This window comes from Notothenia coriiceps, unplaced genomic scaffold (assembly GCF_000735185.1).
Source record: "Notothenia coriiceps isolate Sejong01 unplaced genomic scaffold, NC01 NC01_scaffold00012974, whole genome shotgun sequence".
Taxonomy (NCBI): domain Eukaryota; kingdom Metazoa; phylum Chordata; class Actinopteri; order Perciformes; family Nototheniidae; genus Notothenia; species Notothenia coriiceps.
The window spans coordinates 38,807-53,156 of record NW_011345675.1 but is presented as its reverse complement, the minus strand read 5'-3'; the positions used below and the strand labels follow the sequence as shown (position 1 = coordinate 53,156).

The 14,350-nt window shown below is 43.3% G+C and overlaps 1 protein-coding gene across 4 annotated transcripts in view; it reads right to left on the bottom strand.

Moving 5' to 3' along the window:
• Positions 1 to 603: 603 nt before the first annotated feature.
• Positions 604 to 14,350, bottom strand: part of epb41l3b (erythrocyte membrane protein band 4.1-like 3b) — a 43,751-nt gene continuing 30,004 nt past the window's right edge. The window contains exons 9-19 of one of the 4 annotated variants that reach the window (XM_010773808.1): positions 13,190 to 13,342; positions 11,753 to 11,850; positions 11,047 to 11,222; positions 8,453 to 8,646; positions 7,483 to 8,076; positions 6,147 to 6,200; positions 4,985 to 5,020; positions 4,462 to 4,527; positions 3,627 to 3,812; positions 2,923 to 2,985; positions 604 to 2,381 (exon numbers count right to left, since the gene is read on the bottom strand). In XM_010773808.1, the coding sequence (XP_010772110.1) occupies positions 1,128 to 2,381; positions 2,923 to 2,985; positions 3,627 to 3,812; positions 4,462 to 4,527; positions 4,985 to 5,020; positions 6,147 to 6,200; positions 7,483 to 8,076; positions 8,453 to 8,646; positions 11,047 to 11,222; positions 11,753 to 11,850; positions 13,190 to 13,342 (2,874 nt within the window). In that variant the 3' untranslated portion in view covers positions 604 to 1,127. The remainder of the gene's footprint in view (positions 2,382 to 2,922; positions 2,986 to 3,626; positions 3,813 to 4,461; positions 4,528 to 4,984; positions 5,021 to 6,146; positions 6,201 to 7,482; positions 8,077 to 8,452; positions 8,647 to 11,046; positions 11,223 to 11,752; positions 11,851 to 13,189; positions 13,343 to 14,350) is intronic. The other 3 variants (XM_010773809.1, XM_010773810.1, XM_010773811.1) reach the window with 3 other exon arrangements.

Sequence of the window (14,350 nt, the reverse complement as noted above, 5' to 3'; positions counted from 1 at the left end):
AATAATAATGAAAAAAAAAAAAAAATTCTATTATAAAAAAAAAACCAAAAAGTCACTTAATATGAATTTCAAGTCCCGTTAGTTGACAATTTTTGTATGTCAAGTTTGTAAAAAAAGAGGTTATTTACCTACAAAAGTTTCAGTTACTTATTAGCGTAAATTATTAGCGTTAATGTTAATAACTGGGTTTATTAGCTCTAATAATTAAAAACGGTATTACTCGTCGGTGATCCCAGATGGACACTGAATAAAAGTTTTCGTCTAATCTCCATAACGACAATTGTGGCATAAGGGTCATGGTAGGTATTATAAGGAAAAGGTTGGGAAAAAAGAGGTGGGAGCAAGTAAAACGAGACACAGACCACAAGTACACTGACATAACTGACAGGAGAGATAAGGAGCAAGACAAACACAGGTAGGGAGACATGCAGCAGAGCGTACCCGTACACCAAAGGATGAGGCTTTTCCACTTGGGGAGGAGAGAGACCCAGGACGCGTCTAAAAATATGTGCACGTAACAAAAAAAACGGACATTTGACTTTGCCATAAAGAGAAATAATCGTTGTTTATTTCGATTACGTTGTTTTCGTAATCGTTGCAAGCCATAATCGTAATCGCGATTAAAATACGATTAATTGAGCAGCCCTAGTAGACCCATACAATGTGTATTCTGACATGTTAGAGGGGCGGAGGGGTTTTTGGAAGATGAGGTGGGGAAAAGCTGCAGCGATGGCACTTAGCCAAGAGCTATGAAGTCACTGCTTTCAGCAAACAGATAAGAGCTGAAAGAAAGAAATGGTGCAGCGGAGCAAAACTGTGGGAAAACAAACCCATTTCTTTCCTTATCAGCTGCGGGAGCTAGCTGCTGAGGCAAGGCGAGCTGTTTTTAGCTGTCAACAAACTCAAAAACAAACCCAAAACAAAAGAAGCAGCGGGCCCGATTGCAACAGAAACCGGCGGTTTGGCGAGAGAGTAAACGCTGGGTGTTAAGGTTAGCCATGCAGAGCGTTTGGTTACACTGTTGTTAGTCTGGTTTGGCTGCTGCTGGAGGGAAGGCAATGGGGAAGGCTGAGGGAGGTGTTGGTGGTGTAGAGATGGAGGGAGGCAGCCAAACCCAGTTGTTGTTTTTAGGTTTTATACAGTACCACTGCGAAGGACGTAGGAGAGGATTCCGAAATGGTAATCAGGCCGGACTTTGACGGCTTCGTTTGGGCCTCTTCGAAGAAATCTGTCTGCTCCGCTTGGGCCTCTTCGAAGAAATCTGTCTGCTCCGTTTGGGCTTCTTCGAAGAACTCTGACCTTTTCGTTTGGATCTCTTTGAAGGACTTTGACTGCTCTGTTTGGGCTTCTTCGAAGAAATCTGTCTGCTCCGTTTCGACCTCTTCGAAGAACTCTGACTTCTTCGCTTTGACCTCTTCGAAGAAATCTGTCTGCTCCGTTTCGACCTCTTCGAAGAACTCTGTCTGCTCCGTTTCGACCTCTTCGAAGAACTCTGACTTCTTAGTTTCGACCTCTTCGAAGAACTCTGACTTCTTAATTTGGGCCTCTTTGAAGAACTCTGACTTCTTCGTTTGGGCCTCTTTGAAGAACTCTGACCTTTTAGTTTGGACCTCTTCGAAGGACTCTGACTTCTTCGTTTGGACCCCTTCGAAGAACTCTGACCTTTTCGTTTGGGCCTCTTCGAAGGACTTTGACTGCTCTTGTTGGACCTCTTCGAAGAACTCTGACCTTTTCGTTTGGGCCTCTTCGAAGGACTTTGACTGCTCTGCTTGGCCCGCTTTAAAGATGAATATTTCTGCTTCCTGGTTTATGCCGTTAGTCATCTCTTTTACTCCATTTGTCACACTGATGACCTCTGAAGCCTCGGCCTTCACCTCCTCAGATATCCAGGATGCCATGGCCTTTTTAGGCGAGTCGATACCTTTAATCTGAGTCATGTCTTCAGTTTTTATCTCGATCCTCAGGCGCTGCATCTTGTCTTCTGCATCTATACCTACAGAAGTGTCTTCTCTCTCTTTAGATGCAGATAGCATTTCATTCTCCTCAGCTTCATCCTCTTCAGGAATGGTGGGCTCCTCTTCTTCATCAACAGAACTCATCTCTTTGCCCTCTGTGTCGTCCGCATCTTTCAAAATAATGAGCATTCCTTTCTTGTCACTGATGGCCTGGGACACTTCCTGTCTGACAGCTCCGGGGCTGACCTTCAGCTCCGCTCTCTCCTCCTGAGAGTCGGGGGTTTTCTCGTCCACCTCCCTGAGGGTCCCGTCCATGAAGACGTCGTCGTCCATCGTGGTTGACCGACTAAGACCGTGAGGCCCTGAGGAAGTGGCCAAATCTGTCGCCATGCTTTCCACCACGTATTTCACCAGATATCTTGCCGCCTGAGGAGACACTTGGCTTATTGGACATGGGTCGTTCAAGTTAATAGACAGAGGACATCACAAAGACGAAGACAGCGAAGGTAAGCTCAAGAGACTATTTATCAAGAGACGACACACACACAGACTGAGCTCCATTAATACTTGGACAAAGATGCACTGTTTGGATGTAGCGTTTAACCTTGTTTCTCTGATCTTTTTATGGACTGTCTTTGTATTAAGTTAAGACAGTGTTACTAACATTTATTTTGGAACCTTTATGACTAAATAAATGTCTTCTTCTGAATTTTAAAGTTATATTTAATATGATTTATATCAGATATGTATTTTGAGGACTAGAATTATTCTAAAAAGCGATACAGACCGATGAGAAAAAGCTGAATTAAGCACAAAAATGGGAAAACTATAAATGTGAAGTATACCAAAAACTGTGCCAGTGTCCAGATACGTCTGGAGCTAGGTACAAACAGAGGGCAGAACACAACACCACATTCACAAAATACAAGTTTTCTTCCATGTGAAACAAAGAAGGGAAGAAGTTTACCTCAGCGAGTTTAGGTTCCACCTCCCCTTTAGTCTCTTCTCCTGCAGGCAGCTCGTCTTCAGACTAAAAGGAGGAAGACATTTAAAAATTATTAATACGTTCACATAAATTGATACAGGCCGGGTCCAGTGTGACCACATGATCAAATGGACATCCAGATCCTGAAACCCTTCCAGTAAACCAGCATCTTGTTATTTCAGTAATTAGTCGTCAGAGGATTTGCCGCTCATTTGTCCTGCGTTAGTTCGTCAGATTATGTTCGACAACACAAGGAGAAACTCTAATGAAACTGCTCCTAACTCCAGCATGTCATGATGTCACTAAGCACAACAATCTTATTATTGATTAATGACTGCATCAACCAAGACAACAAGAGATAAATCAATATGTAAATAAGCTCCTAATGATGAGGAATAGAGAGAAACCATATGGCGGTCGTAACTTTAAATGACTCCCCAGATAAAAGTCTCAAGTGCTTCATTGATATGCACGAGAGACATTTGGAATATAAAATATATTGCACCAGACTCATTTTGATGTGGAAAATATATCTCTCCAGCCCCGTTATGATTACTGAATTGACTGCACTATGACTCGTTATGCAAACACTGGGGATGGATGTGTTTGTTTTGGTAAAGGTCTCCTTGGTGATGTCATGCTTCACACACAAACACGCCGTCATTCAGTCGGCTTCAGCAGCTTACGTCCTCCGGCTCCAGCGGCACTATCATCGGGGGTTCGTCCGCTCTGGGTGAGCGTGCCGGGGACGAGGAGAGTCTCTTCTCCCATTCGGTCGGGCCCGAAGAATTTTCCCCCGTCTCCAGGAAGGAGCGCTTCAGCTCGCTGATGTTGGTCTGGTGCTTGACCATCTCTTCCGGAGGCGAGGCGTCCTAGAGTAACCGGTCAACCATGACACAAGGAGATGAGGCCAGGAGAAGCGCGAAGGGGAACGACGGCCATGCTTTATGTACGCAACGATAGCTTGCAATAACCAATGATTTACCATAAAAACGTTGGGAAGCATAAAATGCAGCTCGGAAAAAGTCTTGATAAATCAATGCAGACTTTAATGAATTGCATTTTAAGCTTCATTATTCACGTTCAATGTCCACAGTACGCACAGCAACACTATGGCACAATGTTCACTCACATGGCAGCTGTAACTAAGAGAGAAGCAGCTTGTACTTAAATGCTAAGAGAGCATTTAGGACCAGCTTAATCCAATGAAAATGAAGGATTTCATGCATAGTTTACAAGTTTAGTTAAGCACAACACTCCCAAATCTCATTAGAAGTTAAGACCTCTGCAAACTGACTTAATGCAGTTTGATTTGTGTCACTTTATTTATCAGAAAAGTTAATTTGGATGCTCACAGCAGAAATCTGTTAGATAAAAACGTACTAAACTATTCACACAGGGACTCCAGAAGACAATCCAACACTGGCAGAGCTACTGGTATGTTAGACCTATTTGTTATCAGTTAGGATCCTTTAAAGGAAGAGTACCTGCATGCACATTTCAGTCATGCATCTTACCAACCTCTAGCATCAGATTACTATGCTTGATAAATACGTTTTCCCCTTTTACTCGTCTTATGAAACTATACTGTAAAGACAAAAGAGGGGAGATGAATTGTAGTTAAAAGGTGTTTTGTATAGTTCATTTAGACTTGTTGTTGCGGAGATATTGGGAGCTTTGTCTTCAACTATATGCCAACAAATGATATGATGACACAACTCACTGTTAAAGCAAATGAGAAAAAAACTTGAACAAATGTGAAATCTGACTCAAATGGGAAAAGAAACATGAAACCATCATTTACAAACAATAGCATTTGGAAATGAGCTGGAATGGCTTTACAGCAGCAGTCTGTGAAGTGAAATCAGGCAAAAGCGAATGGTCAGTGTGGTGTGTGGTGTGATGGTGAGTAACAGAAGGGGCAGCAAGCAAGCCAGCGGGTGGAGAGAGGGCACAAAGCGACTGATGTCTGAGCGGCTCAGTGCATCTGGAGGCGGGGATGGAGTGATGCACTGAGCAGGGCCATGAAGCGAGCCCGGTGTACCTGAGTGGGCATCTCAGAGTCCTCATCTGCGTCCGACTGAAAGCCAGCAAAGAGGGGAGGACAGAGAGTGTTATTAAAAGAGAGGAAACACAGAACGGTGAATCAGGGGAAAGAGAAAGTGAGCAACAAGAATTGGCAAGCAGAGAAATAAGAGAGGGTGGGATTCAATAGAGTAAAGCATTTTGTGACAGAAATTCGCTAAACCCCTGTCCAGTAGCATAAGCAACCGTGACTAGGCACTTCAGGCCTGTCAAGCTTTACATTTCTCCACAGAGGTATTATAACAGGGATGCTTTCCAAAAGCAAAAGCGTGAGGTGCTGTAACGATACCCCGCCATCTGTGCAGCTAATTAGTTTACCACCCACAATCGAGTGTTGCTTTCAAAGCTAAGGAGTCAACCAGCAGCTAAACTGCATATGTTTCTGGGGTTAAGCTATTTAAAAAAAATACAAAAACTGTAAGTCCTAATGTTTTACTGGGTGGAGGCCAGTCCTTGTTGCTATTAGAGGATAAAATAGCGGCTCTATGTTGCTCATTATTGTAAGGATTGTCTTGTCTTGTATTGTTATTCAGGGAAATGTACACCAGAGCCCAATGTTACCAGAGATAGCATTACATTTGCAGTCTTTTCTCTAAATACCTTTGACTTGAACCCTTTTTAAAGTAAACATTTTTAAAGTTTAGACCAATAAGTGTGGAAGCTGAGCATCAACTTCTGTTGATAAAATGAAATGATAGGCTGATCTAACGGTTTTAAAATGTATTGAATGTATTTAGCGTGCTATCAAAAGGAGTATTTCATAACCCTTTCACCAGATTCTCACAACAAAATGGAAGCTTGACAGGGGAAGAAACTACAGGGGTGAGGTTTAGGAAATAGTATATAGAGAACAAGTGGAACAGCCTGGGATTCACAACATGACTTTGGCTTGTTAATAAGAAAGCTAGCCAATGGAATAGACAGTCAAATACATATAAAGAGACAGGAAAGATCAAAATAGGCATATCAAGATGCATTGCATGCGTCACATGCAGAAGTACACAAATTCTCCTTATTGTTTCAATAAGCATTACATCTCTGATTCAGCAACACTTTATTCCTCTGCTCCATCAGTACTTGGTTCATGCCTTAAGTATGACGTCTTCCCTTAATGTACAAACCTCTGTGCAGGTCATATCTCCATCAAAGGCAAAGTCGGTTTGTTCGCTGTCAGTCTGCGTTCACAAACCGACCAAAAACCGTTCCGATTGGCAAGCAAGAAAACAACAAGAACCCAAACTGTAAACCCTTTAAGATGCATTGATCGTCGACAGAGATTCTTCATAACCACAGATGGAACGAATGGAAATGCTCAGGCTGTTTCTGGAAGCTACACACACATATATCAGACAACCTGCAGATACGGTTAGGAAAAGAACAAAAGAAAGAAAGAATAAAAAGCAAATGAAAAGTAAGCAAGCAAAAACAGACTCAGAGGAAGTTGAAACCTTCGGTCAGTCACTTGGACATCTAAAAGTCATATATCATTTGCTTTGGATTTGGATACGGTTGAATCCTGGTATATTTTTCTAGGTAAAGCATTCTCTGTGTTGTCGCTGGTCAAATTAGATTTGACGAACAGTAACCTGACTTTCAGGCCCTCCTCCCTCCTCTCCATGCATGTTGACACTGAGGATGATTTGGATGCATCTAACTGTCACCGTCTCTCTGCAACCCAGCATGCATTACTCTGTGATACAAAAGGGTGTCGCTTGAGGGGGGGGGGCAAAAAAACATCTCTGCACTTTGGCTAATTTTAGCCCTTTTCTGCAGAAGTTCTATTTAAATCATTCATTTCAATTTGTGCTGCGTTGCTTGACTCAGATAGTTATGCAGAGAGACTGAGTGCATGGTAACATGGAGGTGTTTTCATGCAGCTGGTGGAGCTCTCTTAACAGTCATGAAGGTTGATGATAACACTGATATGGGTTAGGCACAAAGCTTACGTGTTTGTTTTTAATATGAGGCTTGGTGAGAGATTAGTGACTAAATGAAGACAGGTGAGTTCTTCAAATCCTCATTATATCTCTATCAAATGTTAAAATATGTTTACAAAGAACTGCAACATGACAGTGATATTAATTAATGGTGATTTGTTAGTGATGATGCATACAGCAAATGTTGTCAATGTATAAATGAGTAGTCAAATGTCAGACTTATGTTATTAAAAACTGCTTAATATTTGTGTCTAACCCTTTAATTAAAAAGAGTAAATGCAAGCTGGTTACATATGAAACTATGACACTTCATCTCTGTGTGATGCAGATGAGGATGTTCCTACAGGATGAGAGTGAGACGGGACAGAGATGAGGTTCTGAAAGTAGGACAACTGACAGACACTGGGACACACACAGTCTCCAGGTCGGCGAGATACAGGACGGGATAAGGGTTTAACTGTTTAATGAACTATCAGTCTAAGCCAGAGGCGGGCCCTGGAACAAACGTACGCACACACACCTCCTCCTCCTCCTCTTCCTCTGAACTGTCATGGTCATGGTAGCCGTGGGCTATGGATGCGGTCAGGGAGGCTGCCTTGGGCTCCAGGTAGCAGAGGCACAGCGCCAGGGGGAAGGAGAGGGAGATGGCGTACGGGACGGAAAACGAAGTGGACAGCAGGAAGAAGAAGATGAAGAGGAAGCAGGGGATGAGCGAGGGTGACTTAATGGGCATGAAGTTCTGCGCGCACATGGGGAGGAAGCGCATCTCGGACAGATCGGGGAAGGAGATGTATCCGTCCTCGTCCAGGTAGGAGGACAGGTCGGGCAGGTGCAGGGAGAAGGAGAACAGCATGCCGCCGCGCCTCTTGCCCTGCTCCAGCCTCTGCTTTCGGGCAGAGAGCAGCAGCACCTGCTCGTCCAGCAGCGCGGCTTTACGGTCGTCGAGGGCTTGGCGTCGGCGGCAACTGTCGTTGCTCTTGGCCGGACTGACCGACGACGCCCGTTTGCGCGCGCCCTCCCTGCGCCTCCGCCGTACTTTCGTGGAGGAAACGGGAGATGAGGGGAGGGAGAGCTCGGAGCGGAGGGGGTCGCTGGAGTAAACATGAGGGGAGCACTGATGGAGGGAAAATGTCAACGAAGGGATGACGTGTGTGCGTAAATGGAGTGGAGCGAGAAAGGGAAAAGACACGAATACGCATGAGCACACACACGAGTGTATTGTGGGGTCAAAGGAAAGACAAGAAAAGAAAATCTAATTAGTAAAGCGCACACAAGATGAGTAGAAGCACTTTGGTCTGCTGCAGAGGGTTAAGCTGAAAGCAACTGGGAAATTATCATCAGCCATTAAAAAGTCTATTAAGAAAGAAAAAAACAAACAAGGATTTAAAAAGATTGCAGCAACAACCTGGTGGCATATCTCTTTGAACCAAACACAATCAAAGCCTCTTAAAGCTTCTTTATCCACATGAAATGCAGCTCTGAGCCTTTACCTTTGTGTCGTGTCTGAGCGGTGTGGAGGGCTCTGGCATCTCTGCAGCCATCTGAGCGTCTTCCTGCTCCGCCTTCTCTTCCTCCGTCTTCTTCTCCGTCACTACGGCGACGATGTCTCCCTTGGCGATGACTTTGGAAACCCCGTCAGCAGCGCTGTCCTTCATCAGAGTCTCATGGCTCTCCGTAATGGGTGCTGCGGGACGGGAAGATGGATTTGACACGTTTTTAAAATGTGACACCTGTGGTCCGGTTTGAAGTCAAAGGAAAAATGTGAGCGGTGGGATAAAGGGTTTGGTTTTTTCCTGCACATTGTTGTTAAAATACCTATTGTGGCTCTGTCAGAGCACCACACAAGTGTGTCAGATATTTTATCTTTGCAGGCTTTCAGACAAAGCACATTTTTCTTTCTTTTTGAAGAAATAAAAAGAGGAAAGAATTCAGAGTTCTTACAAAGGCTTCTGTCATTTTTGCACGTCAGAAGAAGTACTGTAGCAGCAGTTTTCTTTTAGTGAGAAAAAAAGTGTCCCTTAAAGGTCCCCTGTTATACTCTTTTCCATCAATATATTATAGGTCTCAGATATATACAAAACATGTCTCTGAAGTGTTTGGCTCGAAATACCAAACAGATCATTGCAGCATCCCATAATCCCCTCTGTTTCAGCCCTGTTTCCAAAGTGCTGATTCTCTGTCTGGTACATTAGATGAAAATAAGGAGCCCCTCCCCACGCCCCTCTGAGAGATATTTGGTTAAGGCAAGGCAAGTTTATTTATATAGCACCTTTCAGCACGCGACAATTCAAAGTGAACACAAGATTCGGGTGATAAGGTGGGGGGGGGAGGTTACCTTGGTCGGTAGTTGGCTAATGGTCAACCTGTTAAGCCCCAAGCCTGTTTTGCAGGTCTCAGGCTCGAAAATGACATGCCCAGAACAAATGACTATATCTTCACTTCTAAAAAGGAGTACCGTAATTTTCGGACTATAAACCGCGCCTTTTTCCCTATTTTTCGACGCTGCGGCTTATATAACGGTGCGGCTAATCTATGGATTTTTACAGCTAACGGCCACCACCTTTAACTCTATGGGCTCTATGGCCGGTCCGCGGACCCCCACCTTTAAGCGGCGGGTTCCAGCAGGAAAAGCTGGAGGCCGGAAAAGAGTGAGACAGGTAGCGCGCAAAAGTAAAAGTGGGAACCGAGAGTGTGGTATGCCGCTGCTGCGGATTAATATTCAGGTGCGGTCTTATAGTCCGAAAATTACGGTAATTAATAAAGCAATTCTCAAAGCAATGATAAACATGTGAGTTGGATGTAGAAGAGTCAGAATCAATATAGATTTTTTTTATTTTAAAGTAAATTCAGATTGAACACAGTAAAAAAAAATGTAAATTACAGTGTCCGTCCAAAAAAAAACATTACTTATAGTGAAAATAACAGTGACATATAATAAGTACCCTGTATCAAGATCGATGCAAAAAAAGTGACATTTGACCTTTTTAGAGAGGTTTAGCAACAAGAACCCCACTTCTGGGGTCATTTGGGTGGATTTGCCATATCTCTGGAACCCATAGGTCGATTTTGATGATTGACACCTCTTTTTAACCGTTAGAGCCAATAGAATCGAGGGGAGGTTCCTAAAATCCATCTAAACATTGCCATAGAGGAGTGAGAGTGATGTGCACGCAGTTTGCCCACAACCGGAAGCTGGGTCGTAGCTATCATAGCAGCTAATATGAAATCTCTGTTTTTGACAAAAATGGAATGATGGATTATCAGTAATCATTTCAAAGTGACACGGACACATTGGATTAACCTTTGGATTAACCTTCAGCAGTGTTTTTATCATTTTAATGCCATTGAACACAACTTTTAATCAGAAAAACAGCAACGGTAAGACATATTTGCCGTTTTGGCTCCGTAAAGCTAAGTTGTGTCTTGTCTGGTTTCGCTTTCGCTGCCTGAGTTTGATGATACTTATACCTCTAGAATCTGTGGATTCTTAGCTTTAATCTGATATCTGTTTGTGCAGATCCGATAAGTAATAAAGTATTTCTACCGTGAGTTCTGTGCTAAGTGCGTTAGAACTTTTTCGCTCAGGGCTAATTCAGAAGCTTGCCATTACCCTTGTGTTTTGTTTAGCTGTTCATATCGTCTGATAGCTGAGTTTCTTCCCGTTCATTCATAGTTTGTTAAATGTTAAGAAGCCCTCAGACGCTGTTTCTTGCAAGATGTTGCGTTTCTTGTGACACAAGCCAAAAAATCGTGATGACATCATAAAGTGGCCAAAATCTGAACAGCTCATTTTCAGACAGGTTTTTATATAAAAAGAATCAGGACAAAAAGTGAGTGAATCTTTTTTCCTGAAACTTTCAGAACCTCTTAACACAGAGGGGACACATGTTTATGTATAAAAGACATGAAAAAGTGGATTTTGCATAATAAGTGACCTGAATAAGTTCAGAAAACCCACAATAAACAATAATCTAAAATTAGGAACACAAATGTAAAAGGTGCGCAGTAAACTGGAATCAACTGAATAAATGCTACTTGGGTGGCTTTAGCCGGCAATGAATGAAACCTCTCAGCTGCTCCTCACCTCCGTCTAAGCTGCGGGACATGTTGTAGCGTTTGCTGGCGGAGCGTTCGAACAGCGGCGCCGGTCTTTGGATCTGAGAGCTCGCCCTGCGGGTCTGAGCCTGCGTTCTGCCGCTGTAGCGAAACTTAGAGCCGAGGCTCATGAACTTCTTCGGTGGTGCCTCGGGGGATACGAGCCTATCACAAGGTACAAACATTCACATTAATCAAAACTGAAATAACACAGATTTAAGAAGCGCAATGTAAAACATAACATCTCCTACTCATTTGAATATTCTCAAGAGGGCCCTCAGACATGGCTCGCTTTTTAAAAAGAACCTAAAGGGAGCTGTTTTTTTTGCTTAAAGAAGCACAAAGATAGATTAAATGTTCCCAAACACTGTTTCTATTACACTACAAATAAATCACCTATTGGGATTATCAGTAAACATATATTTACAGAACTAGCATGGCAGTTACCAATAAACAAGAACATATTGCAAAGTCGTTTCTGTTAGCGAGTCCAGTTATGGACACGACACCGTCTCTTTTGTGCCAAGGGAGATGTTTTGTAATCACTTATCGGTAGTGAACATACACCTGACACCAGAACAAGTCAATATAATGGCATTTATACAAAATGTGATGTTATTTTCAAAATAATAAGATGCCTACAGCAGTTTCAAAGTTATGTTCTACCCCAGCCAAAGACCCTCTGTCTTTCTTACCTGAAGAAGGTGTGGTGCTCCACACAGACCTTCCACAGCCGCTTTGCAGCGCGATGATTTGGGAGCTTGAAACCAATTGTGCTTTCAAACTGCTCAAACTGCAAAAGAGACAAAACACCTGTCACATTCACTACACACTATTTTAGTATATTTTATTAATATAAATTATATTGTTACTAAGTCATATTTTCAAAATGTATGAATCCATATTCCTATCCAATTTTAAAGCTTTACTGAATTATAACAGCTGTACAGTGCCAATGAAGTTGATTTAAAGGTCCCATGTCATGCTTTTCTGGTTATTACCCGTCCCCTTGTGTGTTATGAAGGTTTTTATGCATGTAAACGGTCTGCAGAGTCACAAACCCTCAAAGTACACCCTGTAGCGAGTAAAACTCTAACACAGAAAATACCTCCCCAAAACGCCTCGTTGCAGATACGTCATTGTCCATTTGATTCTTCCGGGTACGCATGATGTCAACCGTACCCGGAACGAAATGGACCAATCTGTGGAGCCGTTACGTTACGTTACGTTTGCGGAGCCGTTACGTTAAGCCCCCGCTGATTGGTCCAAATTGACCAATCCACGGACTTCCTCACACACACACTCAGTGCATGCAGCTCTGCTGATCTCTCCTCCCTGGCTGCAGGCTGATAACAGACAGTTGGGATCGCGACGAAATTCTCTCTGCAGACCCATTCTCACAGCGTTTATCAACCTTTTTCTTACTCAATATCAAGCCACACTTATTGTTTTTACTTCGTCTGTGAGTTTGTGTGTGCTCAGGGTGAGTTTGGCTGTGTATCGCTAAACAAGGAAACAACACCTCCACGGAGCTTAGCGCGATTCACAACGTCCCGACCAATCAGAGCACACTGGGCTCACATGGAGGGTGGGGGCTGGAGCTATNACCTTTTTCTTACTCAATATCAAGCCACACTTATTGTTTTTACTTCGGCTGTGAGTTTGTGTGTGCTCAGGGTGAGTTTGGCTGTGTTTCGCTGTGTATCGCTAAACAAGGAAACAACACCTCCACGGAGCTTAGCGTGATTCACAACGTCCCGACCAATCAGAGCACACTGTGCTCACAGGGAGGGTGGGGCTACAACGAGCCGTTAAAGGAAGAGAGTGAAATTCAGTGAATACACGTAGTTTACAGAGATGCTGTTTGAGAAACCAATGTGAGTTTGGAAAATTGCACAATATAAATCTATTCTAGTAGACCTCAACAATGGAATTATGATCAGTGGAAATGGCCATGACATGGGACCTTTAAGTTGACATCACATTATTAACTTGATGAAATATCACTTAACGGTCAGGACATTCTATACAGGAATAGGACAGGAAGTTTAGAACTTGCTTTGCTTATTCTGCATGTCTTGAAATCCATATAATACATGTAACAGTTATTTCCGACACTTTTAGGTTCTTACCTCGCCAGGACGGATTTTGATGTAGAAGTTGTTCCTCTTGTAGGAGATCTTGAGGATTTTGGGCCAGGCGAACCTGTTGATCCGCAACCTGTCCCTGTAGATGAGCAGGCCACTAGAACAGACTCCCAACATGATCTCCACACCTTCTGAGTCCTGGGAACAAGAGACAACACAACAAAGAACATTAGTTTAAGGAACTTCATTCAAAATGTGTAATTTTGAAGACACAGCATCCCTGAAGAAGCCACTGTCCAAAATATAACTTTTTCTTTGTGTGTTCAGCGCAACGTAAACTTGACTAAACTCTACAGGAAACACAGGAGATCCAGGCGCCAGTGCACAGCAGGGTAAAGTCGAATTTAACAGTGATAATAACAGGGTAAAGCAGGCAGGTGGCGAGTGGAATCAGGCACATGGTACTCTAATCTCCTCTATGCAGGCTGCGGTGACGCACTGTGTGGCTGAAAGCAGCAGTGCAGACTTATGAAATGGTGGAGGAAGCACAAAACGATGCTCTTCACTGCACAAAGCATTAGATGAGCAGGTGAAACCAATGGTGACGCTTCCAGAGGGAAGTCCAAAGCAGGAACAATCAGTCTTAATGGGATGTTTAAATAACATCTTGGTATGTAACCATGCACGAGTAGAAACCACACACACACACACACACACACACACGCAGGTAAGCACATGAGATGCAGCCTCTTACCTCTCCCTCAGCTGGAGCCAAGCTCTCATTGAGACTCCCTACCAACTTTGCATTTAATGAGAGAGGAGAGAAGAGAAAGAGGGATGCTGGTCTGACATGTACATACTTTTCTTGTGTATCAAAACTGACTCACACATCAAACACCGAGCATTGATGTCTACTCAGTTTGATCGAGGGCGCCTCCTCATCTCTGTCATCTCCATTTTTCTGATCTGTGGAAGCAACGTCCCTCCCATCGCTCACATCTATCCCCATTTTGACTTTCAAAGTGCTTTTGATAACCGATTCATATCTAGACTGATGATGACTGTCATTTTCTTTTATGATGACGGCGGTCCTGTAGTTGTAATCCAGCTTTCTCTTTTGATTGCCCGTGTTCTGACTCGTTTGATCCCATCTGGCCGGCGGGTTACAAACGGCCAGACGGAAAATCATTCAAGTCGAGCTGCCCC